The 16,946-nt window shown below is 39.4% G+C and overlaps 2 protein-coding genes across 3 annotated transcripts in view; one reads left to right on the forward strand and one right to left on the reverse strand.

Moving 5' to 3' along the window:
* The window catches only part of SYNPO2 (synaptopodin 2), a 96,063-nt gene that overhangs the window by 25,980 nt on the left and 53,137 nt on the right, over positions 1-16,946 (reverse strand). For both annotated transcript variants that reach the window (XM_085323916.1, XM_085323915.1), the window contains exons 2-3: positions 7,190-7,341; positions 915-1,711 (exon numbers count right to left, since the gene is read on the reverse strand). In XM_085323916.1, coding sequence (XP_085180042.1) covers positions 915-1,711; positions 7,190-7,341 — 949 coding nt within the window. The remainder of the gene's footprint in view (positions 1-914; positions 1,712-7,189; positions 7,342-16,946) is intronic.
* SEC24D (SEC24 homolog D, COPII component) overlaps positions 1,700-16,946 on the forward strand; it is a 137,824-nt gene continuing 122,577 nt past the window's right edge. The window contains exons 1-2 of the mRNA XM_085323919.1: positions 1,700-1,767; positions 3,329-3,457. The gene's annotated coding sequence lies outside the window, so the exon portion shown is untranslated. The remainder of the gene's footprint in view (positions 1,768-3,328; positions 3,458-16,946) is intronic.

Below are 16,946 nucleotides of genomic sequence, written 5' to 3' on the forward strand. Positions count from 1 at the left end.
GCATATGAAATAGTTTGTTGCTACAATATATCATTGCACACGTTCAGGTACCTTTGCCATACTGCTACTAAATCCCTGGACTGAATTCTTAACATTGTTGGGAAAGAACAATGAATAGAAAGATCCCAAATGAATAACATAATAAACAAAATATATAAATTATTGACATGTACATTCAGTTAGAGTAATATTGGATTCAATTGCATTTTCAATTTACTTTCATGTAGACTTCTTGGACAGATTTTGAGGCTGACCTCTGAGTATGGGAGTTAGAAGAACTAGTAAGTTCACTTTACAGTCTAGAGAAGACTTACAAAAATGAAAGGATCATATAACAGTTATACACATGCTAGTGTCTGTCAAAACCTGTCYTGCAGGCAACATCCAGCTTTTTTGCTAACCTTTTTTATTATCAGCTATTAAGAGCAGTAGCATGGTTTTGATTTTTGAAGATGCAAATGAATACACAAAGATTTTCCTATAAAAGGAGAAAAACAGGATTCACACAGAGGTGTGCAAGTAACTTGCCTTTTTGTTGATATTCTACAAGTTACCTTTCAATGTACRTTAAAAACCTGGCAGAATTCAGCCTTTTTGAGAGCTGTAAGTAATTTTAGGTGGACAAAGTAATGAATTACATTTCAAAGTGGAAGTCTACTAAGCAAAGTTATTCAGCACTGTTAATGCATGGTTATACTCTTGGCCTGTCACCAGGAGCATTGTATTACTCTGAAAAAATATATGAAGCAAAAATAGAACCACCTTTTAAAAGAAAAAGAGAGAGGGGGAAATTAGAAAACTGCAGAAAAAAATCTTTAAAGGTTTTTCCAGTGCAGTCTAAATTCTGAAATGATGTTTCAAGTTAAAAAAGATACCCTCAGGCAGGTCAAATGATTTAGATGGAAYATACTTACTTGCGTGCCTCGCCCTGTGCTTGAGAGGTCTGCTGTGATCCTTTTCCGAGTGCTGGTCGTCTTCTCCCGGCTCTGTGCCTTCTGGTGAGATTGCAAAGGAGAGGAGGGAAGGAGGTGCTTCTGACTGCCCTCCTTCCACTTGAGAATCAACACACCCCCTTTCGGCTAGAGACCTGGATGCCTCCTTCTGCCTGTCTGAACAGTCTAGGATCACCTCCACTCTGGGGAGAGATGGAGCTGCACCTTGGATCGTCTTGACCTCTTTGCCACTAGAAATCTGGACTACTTTGCTTGACCACTGGATGTTGCCCTCTTTCACACCCAGGGGAACTGCAATTACAGGGCTAGTCCCATCCTGTTGTACACTGGGTCCTGTTTCTGAAGGGATGCATTTTTCTGCCCCTRAGAGAGTCACAGCGGGAGCATTGGTGCCTTTGTGCCCATCATGTGAAAGGGACAACTGCAGCTCAACCATAGTGCCTGGCCTTCTTTCTTCTGTCTTCCCTCTGACAGCAGCCTCATCTGTCACGAGCACTTTGGAGGYTCCTATCACTTTAGGAGTAATTCTGTGGCTCTGTGTGGTCTCTTGTTTCATTTCAGAAAAGTTTATATTGTTTTCCTCTGCTCCCTGGTGAGTCTCGCTGTGTATCTCTGTGATGCAGAGTTCTGTGTGGGGTGTCTCTTTGGCTGTGTTAATTTGCAGTGTAGTGCTCTCCCTATAGTCCTCATTTTTTATGTTATCGTGCTTTCCGTTTTCTCTTTCAGTGCTCAAGGCTTCACTTATTCCACTGGATGATCTGCACATACATAAACAAGTAATTYGAGAAAGTAAGCTGCTGTAAATACAGCAATTGTAAGTACAATTATAAAAGTGATTTTTGTATCGTATGTCTTTTTTCCCTAAAATTAATCATGGTACCTGCTAGTAGGTCCATTTAAGTAGCAGAATTAGCAGAATTTCCCCGGTATTTAGAAGTCTTATATCAAAACATCTTTGTATCCTCCACARTTCTTTAAATTAATGGTGCAGGAAGAGGGAAATTAGTTATATTACTACCGTAGGACCTCTACTGTTATTCTGCTACTATCTTTCTGCAGTCTTGACTTATGTCATTACTAATGTCAGTGTGGTTTCACAGACACATTTCTATTATAGTGTTGCCAGAAAAATGCTGCTGAGACTTCTAGGACAATACTTCTTCATATTTCACATGTGCATGTGAAAAGCAACTTCATATAACATCAGAACAGGCATTCAGTTTTGTCTCTGTGGCTATTGCAACTGCTTTAGGCACCATCCTCTCACATAGTTCCTGTCCCAAATAGTTTACTCCCTCAGGAATAGGAGATTACTGAATGGAGATAAAAAGGAGGGAAATTAATACTTAAAACACACATTCAGAGAATTCCTTTAAGGGTCATCATCCTTATGTATCATTAAATAATTAAAACATTCTGGCCCCTTTCCAGTGATCCAGTGAAAAAGGGTAGTAAAGCTGTGCACTATTTCCTCATTTTCAAAAAACAATTTTCCAGCTGATGAATGTTACTAGACTACCTGAAGCCTGCTAAATCTCAGTGTAGCTCCCTTCTTTGAATTATTCATTTCCCTGACCCAATTAGTTAGGCTGTTTTATGACCCCTAGTATACCCTCTAGCTTCCCCTTTCATTACTTGGGGCAAAAGTGACAACTGTTGATTCCAGGAAAAAAGCCCTTCTTAACATCAGGATAGCAATGTATTATTAAAGCTTTCTGTTGACTAGAATGTAGCAAAATATTTTTTCAGTTCAAGGATACAGTAGGTACCCTCAAATACCCTAAGTATCATAGGAAATTCTAAAATCAAAAGCAGGTCCCAGGTCCTCTGAAGCTTTGAAATTCCCTACAAAAAAAAGGCTGGAAGAAGCAACAGAGGAAATAAATATGTTAGTATACTGAAGATTTGTACTTGCATTTCTAGCTACTGATTGTAGCAGCCTGGATCTGCCTCAGATAGCACAGAATATGTAACATCCATTAAACCACATATGGAGCTACATAAAAGTCAGACAGATTTTAATTTAGGGAGGTCTTCATGAGTGCTGCTGGATTCCATCATATTATGCTATTTGAATGATCAGTTGCACTGCTGCTAAGTACAGATAAATTACAGGAATCCATAAACATTTCCTTGTAGGATATGAGATTGGGGGCTGGGCCAGCTAAATGTTGGCCTTTATTGGTAGCTGAGTGATTGTGTGCATGTAGGAGAGAGAAGGATTTCCACCTTAAAAGGCCCTTGCTACTTATGGATATACTTCTACTCTATATAGACATAAATGTGTATCCATGTGTCAAGAGGCAGAGTACTAGGTCTGATCTCTGTTTTGTCATTTATGATTCTGTTTTGTCAAATTATTATTTTTGTTTCAGGTCTTTCCAGTTGCTGCAGGAACAATACTCCTGGTGTAATTCCAGGAAGGAAGAAGAACTCATGAAATCAGCATGGAGGGGTTTGTCTCAGAGTCATGTTTTACTCCCTACATGGTGCATTTCATTTTGGTATGCATTGAGCACACTCCCTTCTTCCCGTTAGAATTTTTCTTTATTGTCCTAGCAGTGGCCGAGGAGCTAGTGCACTGATGTGCAAAGGGCAGGCTAGTGTTTCTGTCCCTGCTCTCAATGCTTCCTGGATACCTCTGTTAAAAATTTGTTGGGAAGGTCAGTAAGATGCTTCCCTGACATGGTATCTGGATGGGACCTGTCCTGCAGGGTATCTTCTTCCTCTGATTCTGCAAACCACAGATTTTGTGGGGCTGCTTGTCAGTAACTGACTGGGATTTACACGGGATCAGGAAAACTTCTTGTAGATGTCAAAGGCCAAGTAGCATTTTAAAAGCTACTTCAGAGACTTCAATAGGAGCAGAATTTGGTCAGTGATGATTACTTCTGAAAATCTCATCCTCCTTGCAAGTAGTTTAGGAACAATCAGAAGCTTCCAAGCAAGAAGAAATATTCTTCTCTGACAGCAAAAGATGCTTGGATTCAAAAGTCACCACTGGAATACCACTTTAATTTGGCATTATTATTTCTTTATGATTTCTAGCCTTTTTTGAGATGGTTAACAAAGGACAACTCAAGAAAGGATGGTTTGCTTCTCATTGCTCTCAGAGGAGGACAGGCCACTTCCTGAAAAATCCTTCTAGTGATAGTTCTGTGATGGCTGTTACTCTCAACACACCTGGGATGAGTGCCACAAAGAAGGTGGCAAGGGGGGAAAAGTGTTTCAGGTTATCCTCCTCTACCCTTGAAGATACTAACAGCAGGGACAGGGGAAGCTGGTGAAGGATAGCTGGTGAGAAGTTCACAGATTCTCCTGATAAATTCCAGCAGAACATTTTAGTCCCTTTCAAAACAAACCAATTGTTGAGCCAACTGTAATTTTCTTAAAATTTCTAACAGACCCAGAGTTTCATTCCATGAAACACTATTATGAGGCCTAAGCATTCTGATTTAATTTTCAGGACATGTTATGCTGTTCATCGTACATTCAAGTAGGGGCAATTGAGTGAATATATGATATACTGTCCTTTAGCAAGAGCATAATGTGTCCTTCAGTCCAACTAAAATAGCAGTTAAAGAGCAGCAGCAGGCAGGAGTGAAAGCAAATAAAGTTATGTGTATGGCTGCAAAGAATGCAGCCAGTCAGCCACAAAAATCATTTCTAAAAGTGCAGTTCTAGTAGTCATGTCAAGAAGCATAAGACTTCAGATATCACATGAGGAACGCTCAAATACTACTCCACTGAACCAGAATAGTGCGAAAAGTAAGCTGTAATCTTCAGCTATCACCATTTCTCTGATGTCATTACATTAGTCAGTTACTCAGCTCAAGATAACATGCACAGACRGGGCATGGAGAACATGTCTATTGTAAATAAAATGAATATTCTTTCAGAGTCTGCTGTCCTGAAGGCAGATAAGAGCTTGAAACTACTGGACACATTAGTACAGTTCCTTTGCACAGGCTGTGGAACATACAGAGGAATTTCACTTGCTCTTTCGGAAGTCCCTGGTGAGCACAGACAAATGCCTTTTTTGCACCACAGTCCTTCCAGAGTCTTTTGAGCCCTTCCACTGGCACTGCTCTGTTGGGAAGAGGGCTGAGTCCTGACCCCTTCTRTCCTGCTACTCCTGCCTGTGGGAGAGCAAGCACAGGGAACCRCAGTAGCTCAGGTGGGAAATGTAATTCCTTCTATAGAATGAGAAAGTCTCTGGCCTTTTCTTCCTTTTCTCACCCACTCTGAAGGCAATTCAGAGTTCATCTTCTTTGAATTCATAAAGTTTGGAGAGAGTGTGCTTTCAGAATATTATTCTGGTTTTGGCCCCGCTTAACTATTGCTGATTCTGAATTCCAAGATAGCATATTTTACACTCATAGAATCATAGAATTATAGAATTGGTAAGGTTGGAAGGGACCTCTGAGATCATCTAGTCTATCCCCTCTGCTCAAGCAGGGTCACCTAGAGCATGTTAGACAGGGTTGCATCCAGGCAGGCCTTGAAGATCTCCAGAGAAKGAGACTCCACMACCTCTCTGGGCARCCTGTGCCAGTGCTCCATCACTCTCACAGGGAAGAAATTCCCCYTCACGGTCAGGCGGAGCTTCCTGTGCTTCAATATCTGCCATTGCCTCTTGTCCTGTCACATGGGACAACTGAAAAGAGTTTGTCCCTGTCCCCTTGACACCCTCCCTTCAGGCACTTACACACATTGATCAGATCCCCCCTCAGTCTTCTCTTCCCCAGGCTGAAGAGGCCCAGCTCTCGCAGCCATTCCTCATAGAGCGGATGCTTCAGCCCTCTGATCATCTTCATAGCCCTACGCTGGACTCTCTCCAGCAGCTCCATGTCTCTCTTGTAGTGGGGAGCCCAGAACTGGACACAGCACTTGAGATGAGGCCTCCCCAGGGCTGAGTAGAGGGGCAGGATCACCTCCCTCCACCTGCTGGCAACAGTCTTCCTAATGCACCCCAAGATACGATTMGGCCTTCCTGGCCACAAGGGCACATTGCTGGCTCATGGTCAGCTTGTCATCCACCAGCACTCCCAGGTCCTTCTCTGCAGAGCTGCTCTCCAGAAAGTCAGCCCCCAGCCTATACTGGTGCCTATGGTTATTTCTCCCTAGGTGCAGGACCCTGCACTTGCCCTTGTTGAGCCTCAGGAGGTTCCTCTCTGCCCAGCTCTCCAGCCTGTCCAGGTCTCTCTGAATGGCAGCACAGCCCTCAGGTGTGTCAGCCACTCCTCCCAGCTTGGCATCATCAGCCAACTTGCTGAGGAGGCACTCTGTCCCTTTGTCCAGGCCACTGATGAAGAAGTTGAACAGGATGGGACCCAGTCCTGAGCCCTGGGGAACTCCACTAGCCACAGGCCTCCAACTAGACTCTACACCACTGATGATGACCCTCTGAGCTCTGCCTTTCAGCCAGTTCTCAGTCCACCTCATCAGATTTACAAAAGAGTCATTAGAATGTACTGAGGTGTACATTGAGCAGTAATGCTGGCTTAGTCCTAAATTTACATAAAGGTTCTCTACTATAAGAAATGGAAAGCATTTTCAAAGGAAAATGTAACTCACTGCCCCTATCTTATAAATAGATAGTCTGAAACTCTGTTCAGACCAACAGTCTGAAAGCTGTAAGTGACTTGCCCCACCTCATCTAGTCAGGTGATAACAGATACAGAAATAGAATTCATGGTTTCCAGACCCTCTCCTCCTTCTGACTACTATCACATTCTGCCACCCAAGAAGACCATTTGCCATGTCATCATCAGGGCGTATCTGTGCAACACACTTTCTCCATCTCTACAGCCCATGGTTTTTGTAAGCCTCACTTCCCTATCTGCAGAGAATAACAACACTTAACTACTTCAAAGGGTTGGAAGGAATAATTAAATTCAAGACTGCAGTACTCGGATATCAGGCTAGTCAATACTTTGTAAGTATCTAAGATACTTAATAATAAATAAAATTTTACATTTGGAGACTATAGCCTTTATATTGTACCTGAACTGTGCTGTTTGAATTATATAAATTAATTCCTTTAGATCAAATACTCTTGATTTCTCTCTCTTTTTCATACAAGTAAGCAGACTGCCAATCTTGCAGACATAAACAAAAGGATTATCAGTAAGAAGCTCACAGTGTAGTTTTATAAAATAAGTGCATTCAGCATCACATTTTCTACTTAGTTCACTGAACAGAATTACACTAAAGTATTCTGAGCACTCCTGTACCTCTTGATAAGCATCTGCAGGACGTCAGTCAAGCTTTCCATTAGAACGGTAACTTCAGCATAGGTTAAGTCTCCACAGGGTTTACCATTGATAGACACCACCTCATCCCCCTCACACAGTCCAGCCTTAGCTGCTTTGCTCTTGCTGCGAACCTATAAGTCAAAAACAAATTCAAAATTGCACAGTTAGTGTTCATTTGAAAACAATGGCAACTATGTCCCCAACTTACTTTCATCTTTAGAAGAAAAGATGGTCAGTATTATTGATTGTTTCCAAATTCCAAATTCCAAAACACAAACCAAGAATTTGTCTCAGTTGAGGAGAATACTATTCTGGCCATTAATAACAAATACATAAGTTGTGCCATACTGAGCTGGTTGGCTAGATGTCGTACAGGCTGGAAATGTTTGTGAAAAAGGGAGACATAGTAGTTTAGGACAACAATCACTCAATCACAGTTCAGCAGAATGGCAAAAAAAATCTCATTAGCTTTTCCACAGATTACCAGAGTTGAAATTTAGGCCAAGATTTTAAAAGAAGGGTGTACAAAGTCAAGCTTCTCTGGGCAGAATGTCATACCTACATGCTGTTAGAGCTATAGGTGTACGACTTGTCATATACTGGACACTTTTCCTTAGATGTCCAACTGTAGAGTTAGATGCCAAACTATAAACGTCTGAATAGCTGGAGATCCTAAATCTGTGTTAAGTCATCTAAATAAGTGGCTTGATTTATTAAAATTAGTACATACCTATTATGGTTTAAGTCCCCACTTTAAGTATTCATGCAAGTATCTATATGGCTTCGTTTTTACTGTTTCAGTCCTTTTTCCACTGACAGCATGTTATGGCTTATCATAGTCATTGTATAACAAATTCTAGACAGCCTTAACACCAYTCAAGGTATGCCGTACAGTTGACTGCTATTTTTAAAGTACATATTTGGCAAACAACATGTTATATTAACCAGTATGTTTGCAGAAGTTTATTTTAGAACTACACATACACATAAAAGGGTCATCCTTGGGTTTCTCACTCTGAATCTTCTGCCTGTTGGTGAGAGTCCTTCGGCTTTATATTTTATTCAATTGGTAAGGATAATACATTATCCTTACTAATCCTCATCACATTTTCTTTAAATTTATTATAGAAATAGTACAGTTCCACCATCTTCACAGCAGCAGTGTCAGTCCTCACCGTCTCTAGCAGAGCTACTATCTGATATATGCTAGACTGAGGGTGCAGCAGTCCCACTGACTCATGGAATTGCCCCCATATGCTATAGGCCCACTGGACTGGAAGTACCTAGAGGTATTTCTGGAGGCAATTTTGGAAAGTTTCTTGGAGTCTGAATGGTATGTGGGAAAATAAAGAATGAGGTTGCAAATGTTTTTCTTTGTGGAGCCATTTATCTTTATCGTTTCAATTTATGAATACCCATACGTCATATTACAGCTTTCTAAGCAGTGAAGAAACAGAAGCGTGGTGCATACAGAAGCCGGTTATTACCTTGCAGAGGACTTAACATTTACAAATATGGAGTGGTATGCTGTTCTGTTTACTTTCCTTAGGCAATAGCATAAACATCCTTGTACTTTGGGAAGAAATGATAGTTTAGACAGTGTTTAGAATGTTTTCCTTCATGTATGAGCTAGGATTAAGGTTGAATTTTTGTTACTGTTTTTTGAAATAGAAGGATATGCCATTAAAATTGTACAAAGCATTTTAGGCCTGAATGTGAGTATTTATTATGGATGCTAGGAACAATTTAGAGTGACCCTTTTTTAAAAATGTGTAAACAGTCACTGTAACATGTGAACTCTTGAAACTGTGTAATGTGAAACCTAGGATGTGAGAGGAGCTCTTGTTTGTTTATTAAGTGTCTGAGAATTTGGTGTCAGTTCTGTCATATATTACTGTTGTAACTGTCTCAGTTACAATATCTGTTACCCATTCCATAGCTTTTTAACATGAAAAAAACAAAGGGATTTTTTGAAGGAATGGTAATAGGTCTAGATGAATTCCAAAAGATTTAAGGCAACCATCACTGCATTCAGCAGTACTGACCTTTCTTAGTCAATGCTGTGCATGATTTGTTCATAAGGACCGTTAGTTTTCTGAACACTTAACAGTAGTATAGTAGTTGTATATAAATAGTTGTACGTAAAACTGACAACAGTCTTGGGGTTATTCTGATCCATTTGGTATAATACCCTTTTTTAGATCACTCTGCCACTGGTGGGTTTGTAGAACAATGCTGGATTACTTGGACAATTTACCTGAAGTACCTTATTTCCTTTCTGTTCCCAACTGCTGCAAGGGAAATTGCTCTTATATCTTGGATTTTCTATTGGCAGGAATGCCCTATACTGCTATAAAAAGTCAACTGCTGAGCAATTTCTCATATTGACAGAGAAGTTAATCTTTGGGGAAATGTGCTTTGTGAAAGACCTTGCCTGAGTGTTTGTTCTCAGAGCCCCCGGGAAGTACCAGGCACCCCGCAAGCTTTACTGTACCCGCAGCACCCAAGCCACAGGAGCCTCCATGCAGCTGAAGTCCTGAAGGGGCTGATGGAGGCCTCTTCCCCCCCCTCACTTCACAGCTGATTGCAGGCAGCTGCTGCAGCAGCTGCCTGGGCTTGGCAGGAGAGCCTTTAAAGACTCTCTGGAAACTGGGGGGGTGAGATGGTGATGTGCAAGAGGTGTGTGGGTGGATGTTTTAGGAGGTTAGTATAATGTGAGGTTACTAGGCTGAAAGTCTGATAAAAAACAGAATGATTTTCTCCCTTTTCCTTTTTGGAGAAGGCCCTGGGGGGCATGGTGCTTAGCATGGAGCCCTCTGAGGTGGAATGCAAGTCTCAGAGTGGTGATGCACTGGTGAGAGGTCATGTCCTGGAGGTAGAGGTATGTGGGGTTGGGGATGAGAGCATGGCATAGTAAGTTACTGGGGGTCTGTGGTAGCTTTAGTGTGCTGTTGGGGTAGCAGTGGGTGCCAACACTAAATGGTGATTTCAGTCAGCCTTTCATTTAGTGAAAGATGGATAAGCTGAGGCTGTGGCCCCATTAGAGTGGAGCAAAGGAGGGGTTTTGTGAAGAAAACTAATGCTGGAGGCCCAGCCTTTGTGTTGTATGTGTTTACTTTAGAGTAGCTCTACTCCCTTTTTGTGACCTGAGGAACCCTGGTTAGGTAGGCTTTATTAGATACACTCCTTTGCTTTCACCTGAAAGCAGTTCAGTTTGTGAGATTCAAGACTTTTCCATTATTATAAACCAGTATGTTTAGTGGTTTATCCAGTGAGGATAACAGGGAAACTTGCTTTGAAAAATGTAATCCTGATGAAGCTAAAATACTGAAGTAGATGCACCTGTTATTTGTTGTGAGCTGCAAGTGTATGCACACACAGCAACTGGGGCTCAGCTTACCAGCTGACTGTCTTGGTTGTGTATCTGAGCCCTACTGTATGCAGATCAGAGAGCTGAGTTATGTTGAACCTGATAACAAGGTCATTGGGTTGTAGCTTAATGCTAGGCAAATGCACTCTAAGACACTGCAGTCCTGGTCCTCCAACTGCCAAGATGAAGAAATTATTTGGAATGTTTCGTAGTGTTGTTCTTTCCAGGGCATTTGGGAAAGATGATGTGTATCTTGGCATTTGTTTGCTGTGCTGCTTGGAGTACACACCTGGATCTGGGAAGTGCTTCTTAAATGTAGCTGTGCTTCAGATACAGCCCTGCTGAGCCTTTGCATTGACTGAGAAAACTAGCAGTCTGAGCACCAGCATAGCCTGTTTAGCTTGAACTTTTGCTTTTTAAAACAAAAAGACTTATGTGGCTTAAAAATACACATTTTCAATTCAAAGCAGATTTTCCAAAGCTTCAGTTACTCTCAATTGTTTTCTGATCCTTTTCCAGTTTGCAAATAGTTTTTAGAAAATAAGGCAACAGAAAATGCTGATACTAGATGTAGTAAAGTTACCTCCCTGCTACTTAACAGTCTCTTCTCATATACACAAGAGTAGCTTCTTTCACTGAGAGGTCATCTGTAGCTGATCCCATTCAGATGAACATCCTGTCTGATTCCTGAAGCCTCTTCTGAATTGCTGCATGGGTCTCAGGCTTGAAGCCAGTGTCGATGAACCCCATTTACACATGTAGGTCTTCCATAAAGCCACTATTTAAAGTGTTAGCCTTGTTCTTTGATGGCTGGTCGTATGTTTATTTATGATGAAACATATGTTGCCCAGAATAACACAGCTTACCAGGCAGTCAGGACTTCTGTAGATCAGTTGTCTGTCTTCCTTACGTTTATGGCTTTAGTTAAGTCACTGGCAAATTTTAACAGCAGTGGCTTTTTATTTTCTTTAATGATTATGATTTAAAAATTAATAACTAAGGACATAGCCTTGTTAAGGACACTTCAACTACTGTTAAGCTCCTGTTGAAAACTTTCCATTTAAGGTTACTTTCTGAGACCTACTGATTAGCCAGCTTTTTGAATGGTGCCTTTCGTTGCAGCAGCAGACAGTGCCATTGGATGTCTTGCAGAGCAGAGTGAATTCAGAACAGCATTTTAGAATTACCTATTAAATAAGTCCTTTCTATCAAAATAGTCATTAACCTTAATGCTGTGATTACAAATGACCCTTATTCTGTATAATCTCTTCTATCTCACCTTGACCTAATAGTATAGTTTTAAATGTGTCGGCTGTTGGTGTTTAAAATCCCTCCTTCCAAAAGTTATTTTTCTTTTTTTTGCTTAGAAAAAAATAATCTATCTGTATCTGTAACAGATATCTTATTCTACAAGCAAGTTCTGTTTACTTGGCACACTGCAGGATTTTCTGCATGTAACATTTTTAATATAATCTCTATGCTGGTATTTTCTGGTTTATAATTGAATAACTGTTAGTTGTTTTTTGGTAATAAGCAAGTTTCTAAAGGAGGCTTTCCTCCCCTCAAGGTTATAACATAATGATGTTTATATTGGTTTGAGGCAGGAATATTGCAGCTAACTGGTAAATACAGATAAATCTTCCTGCTTCGTGTCTGTATATTTTTTCACACTTGCAAGCACAAGTATCGGTTTTGTCTGTTTGTACTGAGGACTCGTTCTGGAGGAGTATCTTGTGAATGAAGTGACTGCTATAAGAGTTTTAATCTTCCAGAAATACAGATTCTTTTACTGCTGGAAACATATGGGTCTAAAGTTAGAACAGAATGTCTGGTTTTGAGATAGTGACTGTTCTACTGTATGTTCAGGAAGATAAAAACAGGAAAGAAGCAGAGATAACAGGTCTAAAGATATGGTCAGAACAAACTTTCAGTATGTGGGAAAGCAGACTGGAAGATGAGGGGCTAGCAGTGTGGACAAAGACATTGCTGCTTTTTTTTTTTTTTTTTTTAATAAAACAGTATTAAAGTAGCAAGATTTTGATGCACTCCTAGTAAGTAATATTTTCCCTTAAAAAAAAACAGCTTAAATTTAACAAATTTTGGCACTCTGAGTACAGATTTGATGTTTCTGAATCTGAAATTTTTTTCAGATATAGCCTGATGGATACATTCCAACTTGAACAGAAGGGTAAACTTAAGTTAAAAACAAACAAACAAACAAAAAACACAAAATTAAGGGGACAGTATTTCAGAACTAAGAAAATAAATTAACTTGAATATAAACTAGTCTTGGCTATAAAAGAGCATACTGAACTATGAGAAGTCTACTTAAATCTTGAAGAGATTCAAAATCAAAGCAAATAAACTTGTGTACTGCTTGCTGACAAAGTAGCAAGTGATACTACTACTTGTGCAAATAGCAAAACTGAGCTCCACATAGGTACCTAAGTACAACATAGGCAAGCCTTTATTTGTAACAGTACTACAAGTTGCTGCAACAAATATAGCTAGCTAACATGCTTCATTTAAATAAGGCCAGCAAATAAATATGCTAATACAATTGATAATTGGATAGCATTAGCTGACATTTTCCAAAATCTGCTTCTCATTGTTTAGCTACGTGTTCATCATAAAGTTCAGAATCAGATATCCAAGATCAGTGTTCCCTGTATACAGTATATAAAAAAGGCACTTCATTTCTTCTATTATAAACCCTAGAGCAAAGGCAGAGGCTAGTAAATGTATTTAAATACATTATAATGTACAATGCTTTATTATGAGCAGGAAGCAGATGTACTGGGTAGCGTAATTGTTTGTTTATTAGTACTTTTGTTAATATGAAATCAGAGAATTAAAAATGAAACTTCAAATGTACTGGATTCAGGTATAGTTTATTATAAGTTATAGGTCTAGGGCCTTATTTTGCAATGTTTATGCACATTAGGAGTTCATGTACACAAATAAAATAGCCTTCARTTGACAAGCTTTTGTTTTTTAGATACCAGCCTCTGTACCTGAGGTTAATTAAGCCTACCTGATAACAGGTCTGGATCTTTTAGTGAATTTTGCAGGYCTTTGCTAAAGGCAAAATCCTGAGTGCTAGCTCACAACTTAATGCACATCAGTGTTTACCAGAGCTCCTCAGGTCAGAGTGCCAGTCCTTCTGCTGAAAATGTTCTGAACTGTTCGAGGCAGATGTGGCAGGGTGTGAAATGTTTCATAGTCTGCATAATCAGTAGTGATGACACTGACAAACTCAGCACCTTTTTTTTTAATTGAGTTTACAAAGGGAACACCTAAATGTACTTCTATCTTGACACTTTCTTTCCTGTCCCAAGCTTTGCCTTCCATCAGTAGATTTTCGTTAATAGGAGAACTCTGAAAATCACAAGTTCATATCATTGTGGGCTGTATGAACTGATAAAAAGAGTGCAAGCCTTCAGGAAGAAGGAATCTATTTCTCCCTTGCATGAACTTAATATAGCTRTTAGTGCCTGTACAAAAATTCAAATATAAATTCTTTGTTCCCGGGCAATGATATACTTTGGTCATTTGTGCAAAATTAATACAATTAWGTTGAAGCTTGTCAATATAGACTTTTTTAAATTAAACTGGTTGTTTCCACTTTATTGTGATTGTTACCCCTTCCTATTCAAAGCTTGTCATGAGCTTGCAAACATTCAGTTGCAACTCATTACTCTTACAATGGGATTTGCAGATAAGTAAGCTTAGTTTGCAGTTTCTAACTTGGAGTATTGACTTCAAGCTCTTCAGAAAGTATTAAAATTTAGAAAAAAAAATAAAATTCAGAAAAAAAAAATCAGAAATAGACAGTTACTATCCATATATGCACAGATGCTATTATTCCTTTAGTGAGCATTACCACAGTATGAATGCGCAGTATCTGCTATTTTTCCTCTTGTATACTAGATGAGTTCTTTTCTCCTTTGGGACTGTATCATGGTCTTTGTAGTATGGGGATGTTTTCTTACTTCTCCCTAAGCCTGTGCATTACTTTCTCTTAATTGTTAATGCATTAGAACATAATTTCAGGGGGCTATTTAAGGAAATTATTCTGGACATCTTGAAAAAGTGTATGTATAATAGATGACTATGTGGTTAAATTGGGTTTGATTTACCAAAGAATTCAGCCAGTGACACAAACGCATCTGTGACCTTTCCAGTCCTTAGTTTATCCCATTCAGTCTTCTCCATCAGATTCTAAACCTGTCAACATTTAAAGTGGTAGTTGTAGCTTTCAATGCCTGTGTTTGGTCAGCTGTGTCTGTGAACAAACTGGCAGTATCCAGCTTTAAATCAAGACCTCTGGAAGCAGAGACTTGTCATTCAGTCTGTGGATCCTGATGTATTAAAGGAGTCAACACCTTTACTGGAATAACTCCATGAAGGATGCTTTGGCCCGTGTCGTGATTGAGAAGCTGAGTTACAAATGCAAATGGTAGGCTGAATGTTTAAAATATTGAGAGATCTGAAGAAACAAGGGGAAAAAAATAGACTGCTTATTTTAACAGTTAATAAATCTAGGTTTGTTGAAGTTAGCACGTATCTATGTGCTGCTAATGTCTGTGAAAATGCTATGCAGCTCTTGAGCTCACTCTGGATTTTCAGTCTCATGAAACTGGTACCTATGCAACACAGTTTATATGCATTATGTATACCTATATAGCAGGCTTCTGGTATGCAGTTAACATGCAATACTTACTCTAATCCCAGCCTAACAATGCTGTTTTCAACACAAAAAGGAAGTTTTCACAGCTATTATCTAGTCATCTCTTCTAACTACTTTGAGCAGTGTTTCAAATATTTCAGCTAAATTTGCGTGAAACTCATCGCTTTAATTTTGCATTCTTGAAAGTCATTATGACACATACAAACTAATTTACTTTAGACTCTGTAACAGTAAAAGCCAGCAGCTAAACTCTTCAGACAGGGCAGGTTCAGCTGCAGACCTGCCTGCTCCCTAGCTCATCTGATTGTGTGGGCACGTGATAAGATTCTTGTCCTGAGAGCATGTTAGATGCTAAAGCTGGACTGTTGTCTTTAGATGTAAATTGATCAGTTTCCTGTATTTTGCCTTTAAGTCATTGTCCCATGACTTGGGGAGTGTATGTAGAATTTACACAGTAAGACTATTAAAATTTATGTTAATTAATTGGAGTGAACAAAGATACTGCTAAGCTATCTCCAGTATCATCAGCGGAAGCTCTGAATAATGAAGTGTCCTGGGTTTGCAAGGAAATCACAGAAATATTTCCTATTGTCAATTTTTTCCAACAGAATGTTATTGATACTGGGAATCTGGCAGTTCAGCATGCTCTTTTCTACTTCAAGCCTCCCTCAAACTCCAAAACATGCCCGCTTAGGTAGAACTGGCTTTCATGTCAGTCTGTGAAGTTAATTATCCTACTATAGTGGGTTTTAAAGTGAGAAAGTAAAATAAATAAAGAAGAAAGGATTTGATATGTTCAAACACATTTTTCTGTTACTTGCTGTTCTTAGTCTCTGACATAATTCTTCAATTGCTAGATTAAATCTGAAACATCTTTCCAGGAGGTGAGGTAGGAGGTTACTATTTGAGTTCATGAGAGTGCTGGCATTATTAAGATCATCATTAAAATAGTTAAACAGTGGTATAATGTTATACTAGTCTGGAGCAAAACGTGATATAGGAGGTTAAACTAGATAAAGTAAAGGTACTCTAACTTTAAAACCAATTAATCTAGCTGACTTGAAAAGGTTGTGGGTTCACTTACTAACCAAAAGCTAAAGAAAAACTTTAATCATGGTTTCCTCAGGTAAAAGTTCATGGGACATTCTTACAGTGTGGTGGTACTCACCTGATTATTTGGTAACTATTGTCTTCTCACAATATGAGAAGAGTATATATAAAGGTTTAATTCTCTTCCTGATATATTTGACAAGTGCAGAATAATCAGTTTCTCTGGTATAGCTTCTTATGCATACTGTCATGGGAGGGTTAAAGAACACATTCTACTACTTATATATTGACAGAGCACTTGTGCTGTTTGGAACCAGGGAGCAGACTGATCTCAGTAAAAAGAAAAGCTCGCTCAGATTCCCAAGGCTGTGCTTAATGTACTAGTGTATCATCTTGCTGGTGGTTGCTTTTCTCTGGCAGAAATCCAAAGTGAGCAACTGAAAAAGGGATGAGATAATGACCTCAGAAATACTGATCTGGTATGCTGGCAACACAGCAAATTTCCCAATAGTGAGCTCTGGTACAGCACTTTAAAGTCTTACTGCATAGTGCTCAGTGTATAACCTGGCTATGGATTACCATTCTTTATTAGGTGATGAGGGTTTTTTTTTTTTTTTTTTTTTTTT

This window comes from Rhea americana, unplaced genomic scaffold (assembly GCF_003343005.1).
Source record: "Rhea americana isolate MKP2758 unplaced genomic scaffold, rheAme1 scaffold_89, whole genome shotgun sequence".
NCBI lineage: Eukaryota > Metazoa > Chordata > Aves > Rheiformes > Rheidae > Rhea > Rhea americana.